Raw genomic sequence first — 18478 nt, 5'->3', positions numbered from 1 at the left:
GCTCTCTGACCAAATTTGGTATCCTATAGGATATACTACACCCCTAATGATGTCGTGAAGTCTGGTTACATTCTTGGAACTCTGAGGAATAAATATTAACGTGACTGGTTGAAACAACGTTTAGGGTTATATTTTCACAGATTCCTTTCATTGCAAATTGAACGAGTGGAAATACAAAATCGATCGTGCTATATGGACCTTTTTAGGATATGAAAAATAATTTTATCTAACAAAACAACACTTCTTGTTATCTCTGGGACCCTTTGGAAGATAAATCAGAGCAAGATTTGAGAATGTAAGTACACATTTCACCTGCAAAGGTGAATTTATCAAACATATCGCAGTGAAAAAAAGTGTTTTGTTGTTAGGAGCGCTCCTCAAACAATAGCATGGCATTTTTTCCACAGTAATAGCTGCTGTAAATTGGACAGTGCAGTTATATTAACAAGAATTTAAGCTTTCAGCTGATATAAGACACTTATATGCACCGACATTTGTTGTTTTTCTAAAATCTTCGATCGTGACACAAGGCACTGCATGATTTACAACTGTCCCGTTGACGGGACGCCTATCCCTAATTAAGGGGTAGTAACTTGTTGGTTAAGAGCTCGTAAGTAAGCATTTCATTGTAAGGTCTACACTTGTTGTATTCAGCATTTCCCTGTAAAGTCTACACCTGTTGTATTCAGCATTTCACTGTAAAGTCTACACCTGTTGTATTCAGCATTTCACTGTAAAGTCTACACCTGTTGTATTCAGCATTTCACTGTAAAGTCTACACTTGTTGTATTCAGCATTTCACTGTAAAGTCTACACCTGTTGTATTCAGCATTTCACTGTAAAGTCTACACCTGTTGTATTCAGCATTTCACTGTAAAGTCTACACCTGTTGTATTCGGCACATGTGAAAAATAAAACTTGATATGGGTGGAAATATTTGAGGTGTGTCCTTAAAAAGATGAAAGTTTTTATTTTGTTTTATTTGATTAAAAACCAAGTATAGCCTCCACTCCTCTCAATTAAGTTTTTTCTGCTCAATGCAATCGCGAAGTAGTTAAGACTGGCCCCTGAGACCACTTGTAAATAAATCTTAATCACCAAAGATGTATTAAAATATAATGTTTGAGAATTTAAAACAGTGACATTCCCTTTTTATCTATGCATTGTAGGCAGGCCCACATTATTTTAGCCATGCAGGTCCCGTTTTGGGCATGCGTAAAAACCCCTCCATGATGTAGGCTACATGTCCATCCTGAAACGAGAGATGAGAACCTCTGAATACCAGGGACAGGTCACCCAGCCATCCCAGACAGCACCGGTGAACCTCATATTTTGAAGTTATCTGTAACCTGTAAAAATGGCTTGTTTTCAGTTTCATTTGTTCAAAACCCAAGCACTCCTTTAGGCCTGCTATAACAAAGGCTGGTTCAACAGCAATGCCTTTTTTTTTATCCTGGCGATTTCATGATATCATTACATTTCACATTTATTTATTGTTGTTTAAAAAAAACTGATTGGTTGTTTTTCGTTACATTTTATTACAACCAAAGTTATTAGAATGATTTACCTTTCCTTGTTTAATGGTGGCAACGTCCGTGGCGAGCTTGCAATGCAGATGCTGGAGGTGGGTAAATGTGATCTGATCTGTAAGATGGTTCCACATATATTCATATTTGGGAGCAGTATAACGGTGAGTGGACGTTCTCCCTTTCTCTTTATATTGGATCTTTGTCCAGCTACTGTGAAGCGTCTGGATGTGAGGAAAACCCTCTATAGTCTGTGTTGTTTTAAAATGATATGCCCACGGGGAGAAATGATGGTGTCTGTAAGTGTATTTAGATGTAGTCTATTTAAAACAAGTTGTCGCTTCATTTAAAATTTGAATGAAATTATTTGCTCTCTTTTTAGGCCTTATCAATCATTTATTGAATCTTGTTTATTGACAATGTTTGGCATGTCGATGCTCAGCCATAATACAATTTACAGTAGACCTAGCACCTATATCAGTGTGAATGCTATTGAAGCCATGCAATTACTTAGATTGGTTTCAAGTTAACGTATTTAGCAAAGATAGTCTACATTGTGTAATTTTGTTTCTGTAAGCCATTTAACAAAGTATAAAGGACAAACATTGGAAATTGAGTTGATTCCAAGGCAATACATAAAAGACTGTAAATACACAACTTAAAGCAACCAATTATTTAGCCATGGAGTACATTCTGATTGGCCAGTGAGGGGCCAAGCCTCGACACACCCACAACTTGTTAATTCATCAAAACCCAGCCCTTTCGCACCAACGCCAGCAAGTCTGTTGATAATTGTGATAGTGGAAATAGCACAAATATTTCTGACACACCCCTGAACCTATGGCACTAACGCTACTGCGTTAGGTTTGTTAAAATAGAGTCAGAAGTGGGAGTTATAGGTCAAACTATCATATTCCTTATTTACTCCTACAATGTACATACAAATCATCCAAAAACAATACCTACCAGAAATACTTCCCAACCTGTGTTTTGTTCTTGTAAACAACAACTCCAATAGGTGTTAACCCCAGGAAGTATTCAGATTGATTCTCACCCTGAAACACACCACAATAATAGGTATTATTCCAAGCACAATTTACATACTATGTCCCAACCAGAAATAACACACAGTAAAGATATTAAGGTATGTGTCAAAGGATAAGAAAAGAGGAACATCGTCATCTCTCCAGACACAAAGAGACTAGGACAATAAGAAAGAACATTATCAAGGCAACGTGCTCGTGTTAAACCACAGAATACAGCTCTAACAAGCATCTCATTGACTCTGTACCGGTACCCCCCTGTATATAGTCTCGCTATTGTTATTTTAATGTTTTGTTACTTTTATTTCTTATTCTTATCTGTATTTTTTAAAACTGCATTGTTGGTTAGGGGCCTGTAAGTAAGCATTTCACTGTAAAGTCCACCTACACCTGTTGTATTCGGGCGCATGTGACTACTTACAAACACAGGGTGAAGATCGACTCCGTACATATCCAGGGTTTTGGCGATTCCTAAATAACTGAGTTCAGCCTTGGAGGGAATCTGGCCCCTGAAACACAGAGAGTTTATCTTGTTGGTGAAGCATCAGGAAAGACTTTCAAGCCCATATACAAACACATAGAAGGAAATCTTATCTAGTGTGTACGTATCTACAAGTATACATAGTGTGACATTATCGAGTACACATCTGCAATTACTGTATACATGGTGTAACATGAGCAAGTATACACCTACGATTATACATACATACCATAGTGTAACATTATTAAGTATACATCTTACTGTATGTAACAGTATAAGTTTAGGCCGTCCCCTCGCCCATACCCGGGCGCGAACCAGGGACTCTCTGCACACATCAACAACAGTCACCCACGAAGCATCGTTACCCATCGCTCCACAAAAGCCGCAGAGAAAGGGGAACCACTACTTCAAGGTCTCAGAGCAAGTGAGGTCACCGATTGAAACGCTATTTAGCGCGCACCGCTAACTAAGCTAGCCGTTTCACATCGGTTACACTCACCCCCCTTTTGACCATCCTCCTTTTTCCGCAGCAACCAGTGATCCGGGTCAACAGCATCAATGTAACAGTATAACTTTAGACCGTCCCCTCGCCCATACCCGGGCGCGAACCAGGGACCCTCTGCACACATCAACAACTGACACCCACGAAGCATCGTTACCCATCGCTCCACAAAAGCTGCGGCCCTTGCAGAGCAAGGGGAACTACTACTTCAAGGTCTCAGAGCAAGTGACGTCACCGATTGAAACGCTATGTAGCGCGCACCGCTAACTAAGCTAGCCGTTTCACATCGGTTACATGTATACAGTTGAAGTCGAATGTTTCCATACACCTTAGCCAAATACAATTAAACTCTGTTTTTCACAATTCCTGACATTTAATCATAGTAAAACGTCCCTGTCTTAGGTCAGTTAGGATCACCACTTTATTTTAAGAACGTGAAATGTCAAAGAGAACGATTTATTTCATCACATTCCCAGTGGGTCAGAAGTTTACATACACTCAATTAGTATTTGGTAGCATTGCCTTTAAATTGTTTAACTTGGGTCAAACATTTCGGGTAGCCTTCTACAAGCTTCCCACAATAAGTTGGGTGAATTTTGGCCCATTCCTCCTGACAGAGCTGGTGTAACTGAGTCAGGTTTGTAGGCCTCCTTGCTCACACACACTTTTCAGTTCTGCCCACAAATCTTCTATAGGATTGAGGTCAAAGTTTGGTGATGGCCACTCCAAAACCTTGACTTTGTTGTCCTTAAGCCATTTTGCCACAACTTTGGAAGTATACTTGGGGTCATTGTCCATTTGGAAGACCCATTTGCGACCAAGCTTTAACTTCCTGACTGATGACTTGAGATGTTGCTTCAATATATCCACATAATTTTCCTACCTCGTGATGCCATCTATTTTGTGAAGTGCACCAGTCCCTCCTGCAACAAAGCACCCCCACAACATGATGCTGCCACCCCCGTGCTTCACGGTTGGGATGCTGTTCTTCAGCTTGCAAGTCCCCCCCCCCCCGTTTTCCTCCAAACATAACGATGGTCATTATGGCCAAACAGTTCTATTTTTGTTTCATCAGACCAGAGGACATTTCTCAAAAAAGTATGATCTTTGTCCCCATGTGCAGTTGCAAACCGTAGTCTGGCTTTTTTATGGTGGTTTTGGAGCAGTGGCTTCTTCCTTGCTGAGCGGCCTTTCAGGTTATGTCGATATAGGACTTGTTTAACTGTGGATATAGATACTTTTGTACCTGTTTCCTCCAGCATCTTCACAAGGTCCTTTGCTGTTGTTCTGGGATTGATTTGCACTTTTTGCACCAAAGTATGTTCATCTCTAGGAGACAGAACGCGTCTCCTTCCTGAGCGGTATGCAGGCTGCGTGGTCCCATGGTGTTTATACTTGCGTACTTGTGACGTAGAGGTCCGTCACTGGCCGCGGGCAGCATTTGGTTCTTTAACGCGCACACGTTCATCACTCCTCCCTGCGCCATTATACCATAGGTTAACAGTGTGGGTCGACACACAATTTAACTTCTGTCTTGGTATATGCATTTCACACTTGTCAATGTTCATATTTGAGAGATACGGTAGTTATTATACTTATCAACGTTGTGGATGGGCGCATTGTTTGTTTGTTCTGTTCCTCTCTCTCCATCTCTGTAGCTTCCGGGTATGCTGGAAAAGGACCCGAGCTAAGGGAATTGGGTTGGCTTTATAGTGCCTGTCCCAAATGGCTCATTAATGCATATGGGCATATTGAAAGATATTGTCAGTAGTGATGTAATGTTGTAAATGTTATGTTGTGATATTGTTTAAAACCGTGTTGCAATGTATATCCTTTAGTATGTTTAGTTCATGGAAAATGTAGGTTTGTATTGTTAATTGATTAATTAATTAGGGTTAATTGTTCTGAGGGGAGGGGTTAGCCCTATAAAAGGAGCCTCTCTCCAGTCTCTAAGGGGCATTTTTTTGGATTGAGCTGTGGATGGGGCAGCATTGTTTTTAAGCTGTCCCATAAGGTAGACGTTGATGGCAGTACTGTTGTTTTTTGTTTCGGAATCACTTGTAAATAAACACCTTTGCACAGAAGAACTTTTGCGGCTCCGCCATCTTTCTATTTTGATAGAGGTTAGGTTATCCAGTTTAGCCTTCTGGCCTACTCTACGTGACATATGGTGGCAGTGGTGGGATGGCGTACCGCAAATCAGTGAATTCCAACAAGAGAGGTAAAGGAATGCGTACAGGATTGCGTTCTCAGCAACAGCATCAACTGTCAGAAAAGGTACCTGAAGTTGAACCGGGGTGGAATACCATGGAATCGTCTGGTGAAGAAGAGGTCAAGTATGAGAAACTAGGAGCCCGACCGCGGGGCCAAAGACAACCAGAACTGGGTGAGCTACTGACTGAAGGAGCAGTTGGGGGACCAGAACCACACCCAACCATGGTAACCCTTTTTCAGCAACTTTTCACCTGCCTTGAGAGGAGGGACGAAGACCTCAAGCAGGAGTTACGTGGCCTACGCCAATCTATCCTCACAGCTCCCCACCAGGCGGAACTCGACAGTGAGAGCCCAAGATTGGGTCTTCCAACACCAGGACGACAAAGGCTCGATGCAGCAGGGACTTCAACTCCACAGCACACCACAGTAATGAGGCCAGCACCAGGAGACCAGTCCAGCAGTGTTAACGTCCATCTTCCAGCATTCCTGAGGAAGGAGCCAAAGATGCCCTCATACCAGCAGGGGGAGGACATTGAAAACTACCTGCTGAGGTTTGAGCGCATGGCTAAGACGTGGCAGTGGCCTGAGGTAGAGTGGGCCTGCAGGCTTGTCCCATTGCTCACGGGCAAGGCCTTAGAGGCTTACACAGCAATGGATGAGGGGCTGGCCAATGTCTACAAGGGCTTGAAGGAAGCGCTGCTGGTGAAGTTTGACATATCACCGGAAACCTACCGTCAACGCTTCAGAGCTGCATCAACGCCATCGGGTGAGTCACCGACAGAGACGTACCACCGCCTCAAGGGTCTCTACCGACACTGGGTTCGACCGGGGGAGAAGACACAGGACGAAATCGGGGAGGTCATCATCCTAAGCGGCCAAGCTTGCACTGCAGTATCTTAATGCACGTAAAGGGGGCCCACCACAACCTGCAGCACCCGCTCCAAGGAGTCTCAGAGACACAAGGGACATCAGAAACGCCAGAGATGGTGGAGGTAACTCTGGGGGTTATGTGTCTGGGAGGGAGGTAAGGGATCATGCAGTTCGCTCTGATGGGAGGGGTCTGACCTGTTTTTACTGCCGGCAGCAGGGGCACAAAGCTTCAATGTGTCCGCTACGTAAATCCAAGCTCTCAGGTTACTGTTATGTACCCAGAGAGGGGGATGGTGTTCAGAATAGACAGACTCGGGAAGGGTCATGCTTGGTACCTGTAAAAGTGAATGGTAAAAGTCTTACTGCAATGATTGACACCGGCAGTTCCCTGTCATTGATCAGAAAAGGTAATGTACCTGTTAATGACATTGATTATGGTCATCAGACACTGATCCAATGTGTCCATGGTGACCAGTCACAGCAGCCCACAGCTGAGCTCACAGTTGAGATTCAGGGTCAGAAATACCTCCTCAAAGTTGGGGTAATGGAGAAGCTACCTTTTGAGATGATTTTGGGGAGGGATGTGCCTGTACTCTCTGATCTGTTGGGAAGTGTGGGGGGTCAGCTATATGAGCAGTCAGTTTGCCAGTCTGATGTTCAGATGGCATGTTCAGTTGTCACTCGTGCCCAGGCCAAAGCTGGTTTACAACCTCTGCCTGACTTGTGTGATAGTCTGTGCGAGGGGGGAACCAAAGGGCCCAGAAAGTCACGCCGCCAGCGGCGTCTTGAGAAGTATGTGGGAACCCCTGTACCTGTAGCTGATGTGTCTGGGTTAGAGGTGCAATGGGATGTTCCACAAAATTTTGCTACACTGCAGAAGTCTGACGCAACCTTGAAATGTTTGTTTGACAAGGCCTTAGCTGGGGACAATCAATCTTCATGTGGGGGGATTTACACAGTAGACAACCACATACTCTACCTTGGGTCAGAGGCAGATAGCAGGAAGTTGGTGGTGCCATCTACCTGTAGACCACTTGTTCTCAACCTTGCACATACAGTTCCATGGGCAGGCCATCTAGGGCAACATAAGACCTATCTTAGGCTAGGCTCCCGTTTCTTTTGGCCCTCCATGTATACTGATGTACAGAAATACTGCAAATCATGCCCCACGTGCCAGAAAACCAGTGCTGTCCGTAGGTCTGAACGGGCTCCTCTATGTTCACTGCCAGTTATCTCTACCCCATTCAAGAGAATTGCAATGGACATTGTTGGACCCTTGGAGAAGAGTAATGCAGGTTACAAGTATATATTGGTGATCTGTGACTATGCCACCCGGTTCCCAGAAGCCTTCCCACTCCGTTCCATAACCACTCCAAAAATAATCAGTGCTCTTGTTCAGCTCTTCTCTCGTGTAGGAATCCCAGATGAAATCCTGACGGACCAAGGGACAAACTTCACCTCGCGACTGATGGTTCAACTCCACCGACAGCTGGGCATTAAAGGCTTGAGGACTACTCCCTACCATCACCAAACGGATGGGCTCGTAGGTCACTGAGAGATTCAATCAAACGCTCAAGAACATGCTGAGGAAGTTTGTGGCTGACACTGGGAAAGACTGGGATAAGTGGTTACCCTTTCTGCTTTTTGCTTACATGGAGGTGCCTCAGGCATCGACAGGTTTCTCGCCATTCGAACTCCTCTATGGATGGCCAGTGCAAGGACCACTGGACCTGCTGAAGAAGTGCTGGGAAGGTTCCCCAGTAGCTACCTCAGGACAGGGGATTGTCCAGTATGTCCTCCAGATGCGAGACAGGTTGGAACGGTACCGAGAGGAAGCTAGAGCAAACCTTCAGCAAGCCCAGAAGGCCCAGAAGAGAGGCTATGACCAGCACGCTCGCCACAGAGAGTTTGAGCCAGGACAGAAAGTCCTGCTCCTCCTTCCCTCGTCTACCAGCAAGCTCCTTGCACAATGGCAAGGACCGTACCTAATCGGGAGGAAGATGGGCCCAGTGACCTACGAGGTGCTGCACCCGGACAAGGGTAAGAAGAAGCAAACCTACCATGTGAACCTTCTCAAGGCCTGGGAGGAGAAAGAGGAACTCTCCAAAGGAAAGTCCTTTCTGGTCCGCAGAGTAGAAGAGGATGAGTCGGATGGGGTCACAGAGGCATGGAAAGAACGAGCAGAAGTCATACTGGCTCACCTGGAAGAAGACAAGCAAGATGAGCTGAAGCAGCTGTTTGGCAAGTATCCGGCCCTCTTCAGTCAGAGACCAGGAAGAACCAAAGTCCTGGAACACGTCATTCGTTTGAAACCTGGCCAGAACCCTGTCCGCCAGCATCCTTACCGTGTGCCTGAGAGGCTGGTGGTAGCCCTCAAGGAAGAGGTCCACACCATGATAGAGATGGATGTTGTCGAGCCATCTTCAAGTGAATGGAGCAGCCCTATTGTCATTGTCCCAAAGAAGGATGGCTCTTTGCGCGTCTGCATGGACTTCCGTAAGGTGAATGCCATCTCCCAGTTTGATGCCTATCCCATGCCCCGCATTGACGACTTACTGGAGAGAATAGGTAGAGCTCATTACATCACCACATTGGATCTCTGCAAAGGGTACTGGCAGGTGCCCCTGGATGAACAATCCAAGGCCTACACTGCATTCCGGACGCCAATGGGCCTGTTCCAGTTCAAGGTCATGCCGTTTGGCCTTCATGGGGCCCCTGCGACTTTCCAGAGGCTGATGGACAAGGTCCTCCAGGACTGTGACGATTACTGTGCTGCTTACTTGGACGACGTGGTGATCTACAGCCACTCCTGGGAGGAGCCCATACAGCATCTTAGCAGCGTCCTGGGGAAGATCCATGAAGCAGGCCTCACGCTTAACCTCCTGAAGTGTGAGTGGGCGAAACAGGAGACAAAGTACCTGGGGTACCAGCTGGGTAAGGGTGAAGTTCGGCCTCAGGTGGAGAAAGTGGAGTCCATCAGGAATAGCCCTCAACCCAGAACCAAGACACAGGTGAAGTCCTTCCTAGGTCTGGCAGGGTGGTACTGGAGATTCATTCCACAGTTTTTGACCATCGCTGTCCCTCTGACCAACCTCACTTCGAAGGTGGCCAGCAACCGTGTGAAGTGGACTGAGGAGTGTGAGGAAGCCTTCATGACACTGAAAAAGGACTGTGCTCATTCCCTGTTCTCCAGACCCCTGATTTTAAGAAGAGATTTCTCGTGCAGGTGGACGCTTCGGCTGTAGGAATTGGAGCTGTACTGGCCCAAGGGGAGCCAAGAGAAGAGCTTCCTGTGCTGTACCTGAGTTGGAAGCTGTTGCCCAGGGAAACCAGGTATTCTACAATCGAAAAGGAGTGCCTGGCTATAAAGTGGGCCCTAGATAGCCTCCGTTACTACCTTCTTGGGAGGGAATTTGACCTGCACACGGACCACAGAGCACTGACCTGGATCCAGACCATGAAGGACCGGAATTCTCGTGTGACCAGGTAGTATCTGGAGCTCCAGCCCTTCAGGTTCTGTGTCTGTCACAAGGCAGGAAAAGATAACGTTACTGCGGACTACCTATCAAGGCTCCCGAACATGGTCGCTTCAGGAGAGGAGGAAGGTAATGTGACGTAGAGGTCCGTCACTGGCCGCGGGCAGCATTTGGATCTTTAACGCGCACACGTTCATCACTCCTCCCTGCGCCATTATACCATAGGTTAACAGTGTGGGTCGACACACAATTTAACTTCTGTCTTGGTATATGCATTTCACACTTGTCAATGTTCATATTTGAGAGATACGGTAGTTATTATACTTATCAATGTTGTGGATGGGCGCATTGTTTGTTTGTTCTGTTCCTCTCTCTCCATCTCTGTAGCTTCCGGGTATGCTGGAAAAGGACCCGAGCTAAGGGAATTGGGTTGGCTTTATAGTGCCTGTCCCAAATGGCTCATTAATGCATATGGGCATATTGAAAGATATTGTCAGTAGTGATGTAATGTTGTAAATGTTATGTTGTGATATTGTTTAAAACCGTGTTGCAATGTATATCCTTTAGTATGTTTAGTTCATGGAAAATGTAGGTTTGTATTGTTAATTGATTAATTAATTAGGGTTAATTGTTCTGAGGGGAGGGGTTAGCCCTATAAAAGGAGCCTCTCTCCAGTCTCTAAGGGGCATTTTTTGGATTGAGCTGTGGATGGGGCAGCATTGTTTTTAAGCTGTCCCATAAGGTAGACGTTGATGGCAGTACTGTTGTTTTTTGTTCCGGAATCACTTGTAAATAAACACCTTTGCACAGAAGAACTTTTGCGGCTCCGCCATCTTTCTATTTTGATAGAGGTTAGGTTATCCAGTTTAGCCTTCTGGCCTACTCTACGTGACAGTACTATTGTTTGTACAGATGAACTAGGTACCTTCAGGTGTTTGGAAATTGCTCCCAAGGATGAACCAGACTTGTCGAGGTCTACAATTACTTTTCTGAGGTCTTGGCTGATTTCTTTTGATTTTCCCATGATGTCAAGCAAAGAGGCACTGAGTTTGAAGGAAGGCCTTGAAATACATCCACAGGTACACCTCCAATTGACTCAAATAATGTCAATTAGCCTATCAGAAGCTCCTGAAGCCGTGACATTTTTTTGAATTTTCCAAGCTGTTTAAAGGCACAGTCAACTTAGTGTATGTAAACTTCTGACCCACTGGAATTGTGATACAGTGAATTATAATTGAAATAATCTGTCTGTAAACAATTGTTGGAAAAATTACTTGTGTCATGCACAAAGTAGATGTCCTAACTGACATGCCAAAACTATAGTTTGTTAACAAGACATTTGTGGAGGTGTTGAAAAATGAGTTTTAATGACTCCAACCTCAGTCTATGTAAACTTTCGACTTCAACTGTACGTGGTGTAACATGAGCTAGTATACACCTACAACTATACATGCCGTAGTGTAACATTATATTGTACAGACTATTTAGAACATCTAGATATCTTTATCTATTCTAAAGAGTTTATAAACATCTAAAGCTAAGGGTTTATAAACATCTAAAGCTAAGGGTTTATAAACATCTAAAGCTAAGGGTTTATAAACATCTAAAGCTAAGGGTTTATAAACATCTAAAGCTAAGGGTTTAGAAACATCTAAAGCTAAGGGTTTAGAAACATCTAAAGCTAAGGGTTTAGAAACATCTAAAGCTAAGGGTTTAGAAACATCTAAAGCTAAGGGTTTAGAAACATCTAAAGCTAAGGGTTTAGAAACATCTAAAGCTAAGGGTTTAGAAACATCTAAAGCTAAGGGTTTATAAACATCTAAAGCTAAGGGTTTATAAACATCTAAAGCTAAGGGTTTAGAAACATATAAAGCTAAGAGTTTAGAAACAGCTGAAGCTAAGGGTTTAGAAACATCTAAAGCTAAGGGTTTAGAAACATCTAAAGCTAAGAGTTTAGAAACAGCTGAAGCTAAGGGTTTATAAACATCTAAAGCTAAAGGTTTAGAAACATATAAAGCTAAGAGTTTAGAAACAGCTGAAGCTCAGGGTTTAGAAACATCTAAAGCTAAGAGTTTAGAAACATCTGAAGCTAAGGGTTTATAAACATCTGAAGCGAAGGGTTTATAAACATCTAAAGCTAAGGGTTTATAAACATCTAAAGCTAAGGGTTTATAAACATCTAAAGCTAAGGGTTTATAAACATCTAAAGCTAAGGGTTTAGAAACATCTAAAGCTAAGGGTTTAGAAACATCTAAAGCTAAGGGTTTAGAAACATCTAAAGCTAAGGGTTTATAAACATCTGAAGCTAAGGGTTTATAAACATCTAAAGCTAAGGGTTTATAAACATCTAAAGCTAAGGGTTTATAAACATCTAAAGCTAAGGGTTTATAAACATCTAAAGCTAAGGGTTTATAAACATCTAAAGCTAAAGGTTTAGAAACATATAAAGCTAAGAGTTTAGAAACAGCTGAAGCTCAGGGTTTAGAAACATATAAAGCTAAGAGTTTAGAAACAGCTGAAGCTAAAGGTTTAGAAACAGCCATGTAACAAATCACTAAGTGACTGTTGGGGGAATACAGTGCAACAAGAGAACACCCCAAATACATGGAAAGTTGATATTTATTGTGTCATACTTCACCCCTGATGACAGTATTACAGCAGTGATGGAGAGTTGTTTAACTGTCATGAATCCCCCAGTCTAATAAACAGTAAATCTAACATGATGATCTACCTGGTCAACAACAGAGGTAATTATAGGTAGTGAGATTATAGCTAGAGTGATTTAGAGTACTGTATGCAGTCTGAACAGATACAAGACAATGGATACACTCTGAAGTGGTAACACTGAGATAAATATTCTACATATAATAATAATAATAATAATAATAATAATACAAATAATAATAAGGAACTACAATACAAGTCATCGTACATCGCATGCAGTCTAGGAGACCACAGGTATGGAACAACTCCCTGTGCTTTGCTGAGTACATACAATATGTTTATCGAGAGTGAACCGTGTACCAACTGCCAACTGAGTCTACAATATGGTGAAAATATCTATGAATGTGGATAAAGGGTGAACAGTAAAGGGTACTGTAATCTCTGGACTATAAGCAGTGTGTCTGCAGTGTAAACTCTGGCTTTGGTAAGCTTCATATACTGTGCCAACATCTCCCTCCTAATGTTAGAGGTTGGATGAGTCCCCTTCCCTCCCTCCTCCTCCTCCTCCTCTCCCCTCCCTCCTCCTCCTCCTCCTCCTCTCCCTCCTCCTCCTCCTCCCCTCCCCTCCTCTTCCCCTCCCCTCCCTCCTCCTCCTCCTCCCCTCCCTCCTCCTCCTCCTCCTCTCCCCTCTCCCCTCTCGAGCCGTATCATTGATCTCCTGATCACACACATTAGTAACACAGAGACTCAGACTCATTCAGCCTGCTCAAGTGTGACCCCTAGATCTCCTCACACCTCTCCTTCCCCTCCTCGTCTTCCACTCTTCCTCCTCCATCCATACCCTGAAGACACAATCTCATCCTTTGCTCCCACTTCTTTCCCGAGTACATTTTAGATTCTGTTCACATGTTCTTTATAAGCGGCTGGGCTGAGATGATTGTCTCCTACATGCAGTTAAGTGGTGAGTGGCTTGGAACGGGGAGTTATTAACGGACACTTCGGGGTGGGCAGGTTGAGGCAGGAGCTCCATGGAGCTGTGACACAATGGGTGGGGAAAGGGACAAGGACACTCATCCCTCCATCTAGCCTCATGTCTGCCTGCCTGGCTGTGTGTGTGTGTGTGTGTCGTTAGTGTGTTTGGTTGGCCCCACGTCTGCCTGCCTGGCTGTGTGTGTCGTTAGTGTGTTTGGTTGGCCCCACGTCTGCCGGCCTGGCTGTGTGTGTGTGTCGTTAGTGTGTTTGGTTGGCCCCATGTCTGCCTGCCTGGCTGTGTGTGTGTGTGTGTCGTTAGTGTGTTTGGTTGGTCTCATGTCTGCCTGCCTGGCTGTGTGTGTCGTTAGTGTGTTTGGTTGGCCCCACGTCTGCCGGCCTGGCTGTGTGTGTGTGTGTGTGTGTGTGTCGTTAGTGTGTTTGGTTGGCCTCATGTCTTCCCGCTGCTGCCTGTCGGAATGAGGCCACCTGGACAGACGAGGCAGGAATAGGAAGTGGAAGGGAGTCAGAGAGCAACAGATATGTGACAAGGGGTGTGGTGCTGGGTGCTCACTCTACATAGCAGATCACAGCGAGGTTGACATCCACAGGCTCTTGAGAAAACGACATCTGTCTCATTGTATCTACAGTATCTCTCCCTCCCCCTTCCCTCCCTCCCTACCAGTCCTTCTATCTCTCTTTTCCTCCCTCTGCCTCTCCTCTTTTCATATTGAAGTGTCGCTCTCTCCTTAATTTTGGTCAGGTATTCTGTCACTGTGTAGTCTGAAATCGCATTCTAGTTTGCTCAGTTTTTTTGTTAATCCTTCAAGTTATTCTCTTTTTGTTTCTCATGATTTGGTTGGGTCTAATTGCATTGCTGTCGTGGGGCTCTGTTGGATCTGTTTGTGTTTGTGAACAGAGCCCCAGGACCAGCTTGCTTAGGGGACTATTCTCCAGGAATCACTTCCTTTTAGGTGGTTGTAGAAATGAATGGCTCTTTTCTGGATTTTGATAATTAGCGCGGTTCAGCCTAATTTTGCTCTGCATGCAATATTTGGTGATTTACGTTATAAACGGAGGATATTTTTTGCAGAATTCTGCATAGGCTGAAACCTGCTAATTATCAAAATCCAGAAAGGAGCCATTCATTTCTACAACCATGCAGAATTCTCCCTCTGTCGCTCCCCGTCTGTCTTCCTCTCTCTTCCTTCTCTCCTCTCTCTCTTTTCCACTCTTCCTCTCTCTTTTCCCCTCTTCCTCTCCTCTGTCCCATACCAGAGAGAGAGAGAGAGAGAGAGAGAGAGAGAGAGAGAGAGAGAGAGAGAGAGAGAGAGAGAGAGAGAGAGAGAGAGAGAGAGAGAGAGAGAGAGAGAGAGAGAGAGAGAGAGAGAGAGAGACCAGAGGGAATAGCGCAAAATCAAATAATGATCACTGTCTCTTGGTCAGCAACATTACTGGGATGCATAGTCATAGACTAAGACCTTTCAGGACTTAAGGGGTTGACTCTGTAAGAACAACTGTAATGTATATGATATGTAATAATAGGACTGTCTCAGTCTGAGAAGAGAAACCCTATAGGTTTTATGATTTTAGAAAATAATTTTTACTCCTTTTTCTCCCCAATTTTGAGGTATCCAATTGGTAGTTACAGTCTTGTCCCATCGCTGCAACACCTGTACGGACTGGGGAAAGGCGAATGTAAAGAGCCAAACGTCCTCCGAAACACGACCACGCCAAGCCGCACTGCTTCTTGACACACTGCTTATTTAATCCGGAAGACAGACACACCAATGTGTTGGAGGAAACCGTACAGCTGGCAACCGAAGACAGCATGCATGTGCCCGGCTCGCCACAAGGAGTCGCTGTAGCGCGATGGGACAAGGACATCCCGGCAGGCCAAACCCTCCTCTAACCAGGACGACGTGGGCCAAATGTGCGCCGCCTCATGGGTCTCCCAGTCGCGGCCGGCTGTGACACAGCCTGGGATCGAACCCATGTCTGTAGTGATGCCTCTAGCACTGCGATGCATCCCTATATACCATATATACCACATCAGTGCTGTTGGTGATCCTTCCGACCATACAGCTGTTTTGGTCATCCCTCTATCCCTACAGCTCTGTAGGTCATCCCTATACCCCGACAGCTCTGTCGGTCATCCCTATACCCCTACAGCTATGTCGGTCATCTCTCTACCCCTAAAGCTCTGTTGGTGAATCTATACCCCTACAGCTCTGTCGGTCATCCCTCTACCCCTACAGCTCTGATGGTAAATCTATACCCCTACAGCTCTGTCCGTCATCCCTCTACCGCTAAAGCTCTGTTGGTCATCCCTATACACCTACAGCTCTGTTGGTCAATCTATACCCCTACAGCTCTGTCGGCCATCCTTATACCCCTACAGATCTGTTGGTCAATCTATACCCCTACAGCTCTGTCGGTCATCCCTCTACCTCTACAGATTTTTTGGTCAATCTATACCACTACAGCTCTGTTGCTCATCCCAATACCCCTACAGCTCTGTTGGTCAATCTATACCCCTACAGCTCTGTTGGTCATCCCTCTACCCCTACAGCTCTGTTGGTCATCCCTCTACCCCTGCAGCTCTGTTGGACAGCCCTATACCCCTACAGTTCTGTCACCATCCCTAAACCCCTACTGCTCTGAAGGTCATCCCTATACCCCAAAAGCCTTGTAGGTCATACCTATACCCCAAAAGCTCTGTTGGCTATCCCTCTACCCATACAGCTCTGTCGGTCATCCCTATACCCCTACAGCTCTGTTGGCTATCCCTCTACCCATACAGCTCTGTCGGTCATCCCTATACCCCTACAGCTCTGGTGGTCATCCCTATACCCCTACAGCTCTGTTGGTCATCCCTCAATCCCTACTGCTCTGAAGGTCATCCCTATACCCCAAAAGCAATGTAGGTCATACCTATACCCCTACAGCTCTGTCGGTCATCCCTATACCCCTACAGATCTGTCGGTCATCCCTATAACCCTACAACTCTGTTGGTCATTCCTATACCCCTACAGCTCTGTTGGTCATCCCTATATCCCTACAGCTCTGTTGGTCATCCCTATACCCCTACAGCTCTGTCGGTCATCTCTCTACCCCTACAGCTCTGTTGGTCAATCTATATCCCTACAGCTCTGTTGGTCATCCCTATATCCCTACAGCTTTGTCGGTCATCCCTATACCCCTACAGCTCTGTCGGTCATCCCTATACCCCTACAGCTCTGTCGGTCATTTCTCTACCCCTACAGCTCTGTTGGTCAATCTATACCCCTACAGCTCTGTCGGTCATCCATATACCCCTACAGCTCTGTTGGTAATCCCTATACCCCTACAGCTCTTTCGGTCAATCTATACCCATACAGCTCTGTTGGTCAATCTATACCCCTACAGCTCTGTCGGTCATCCATATACCCCTACAGTTCTGTTGGTCATCCCTTTACCCCTACAGCTATGTTGGTCATCCCTCAATCCCTACTGCTCTGAAGGTCATCCCTATACCCCAAAAGCCTTGTAGGTCATACCTATACCCCTACAGCTCTGTTGGCTATCCCTCTACCCATTCAGCTCTGTCGGTCATCCCTATACCCCTACAGCTCTGGTGGTCATCCCTATACCCCTACAGCTCTGTCGGTCATCCCTCTCCCCCTACAGCTCTGTTGGTCAATCTATACCCCTACAGCTTTCGGTCATCCCTATACCCCTACAGCTCTGTTGGTCATCCCTATACCCCTACAGCTCTATTGGTCATCCCTATATCCCTACAGCTCTGTTGGTCATCCCTATCCCCTACAGCTCTGTTGGTCATCCCTATCCCCTACAGCTCTGTCGGTCATTCCTATACCCCTACAGCTCTGTCGGTCATCCCTATACCCCTACAGCTCTGTCGGTCATTCCTATACCCCTACAGCTCTGTCGGTCATCCCTATACCCCTACAGCTCTTTCGGTCATCCCTATACCCCTACAGCAGGAGAGGAGTGAAACACACGACACATCCACATAGAAACATACTTCCTCCGAGCCACTTCAGCATGCCAGGTAGGTGAGTGAGACAGTGCTTGTCAGGACTGTAGGGCTCTTAGTTCCTATTTCAAAGAGTAGGGAACAGAGCCAGGAATTCTTATTATTACATAAAACATCCCACAGTTTAGAATTCCCAATGGTATTCCCGGGAACTGATATCCCATCCAGCCAAGGAACCATGGGATTACCACCGTAGTGGACCACTTTAAATTGAAATTCAACGATAGTGGAGAAATGGTCAGATGTCTCCCACCTCGTATCCCTTAGCAAATAAATCGTAAATACATCAAAGCGATTACAGTAGGCCTCTGTCAACAGTCTTGTTTTTTAGAGGATAAAATCTGAGAAAAAAACACCAGAGACTGACTAAGTAATTAATACACCACCGGAGACTAGCTAATTTATTAATACACCACCAGAGACTGACTAAGTTATTAATACACCACCAGAGACTGACTAAGTTATTAATACACGACCAGAGACTGACTAAGTTATTAATACACCACCAGAGACTGACTAAGTTATTAATACACCACCAGAGACTGACTAAGTTATTAATACACGACCAGAGACTGACTAAGTTATTAATACACCACCAGAGACTGACTAAGTTATTAATACACCACCAGAGACTGACTAAGTTATTAATACACCACCAGAGACTAAGTTATTAATACACTACCAGAGACTGACT

At 45.0% G+C, this 18478-nt stretch overlaps 1 protein-coding gene across 4 annotated transcripts in view; it reads right to left on the bottom strand.

Annotated features, from left to right (window-relative positions):
- Window positions 1-18478, bottom strand: part of LOC110536794 (band 4.1-like protein 4) — a 117383-nt gene that overhangs the window by 44507 nt on the left and 54398 nt on the right. For all 4 annotated transcript variants that reach the window (XM_036936998.2, XM_036936999.2, XM_090191780.1 and 1 more), the window contains 2 exons: window positions 2991-3078; window positions 2493-2581 (listed from right to left, as the gene is read on the bottom strand). In XM_036936998.2, the coding sequence (XP_036792893.2) occupies window positions 2493-2581; window positions 2991-3078 (177 nt within the window). The remainder of the gene's footprint in view (window positions 1-2492; window positions 2582-2990; window positions 3079-18478) is intronic.

The sequence above is a fragment of the Oncorhynchus mykiss genome, chromosome 12 (assembly GCF_057628025.1).
Source record: "Oncorhynchus mykiss isolate SJ-2025 chromosome 12, ASM5762802v1, whole genome shotgun sequence".
NCBI lineage: Eukaryota > Metazoa > Chordata > Actinopteri > Salmoniformes > Salmonidae > Oncorhynchus > Oncorhynchus mykiss.
The sequence above is the reverse complement of the archived record's forward strand: the minus strand, read 5'-3'. Positions and strand labels throughout refer to the sequence as shown.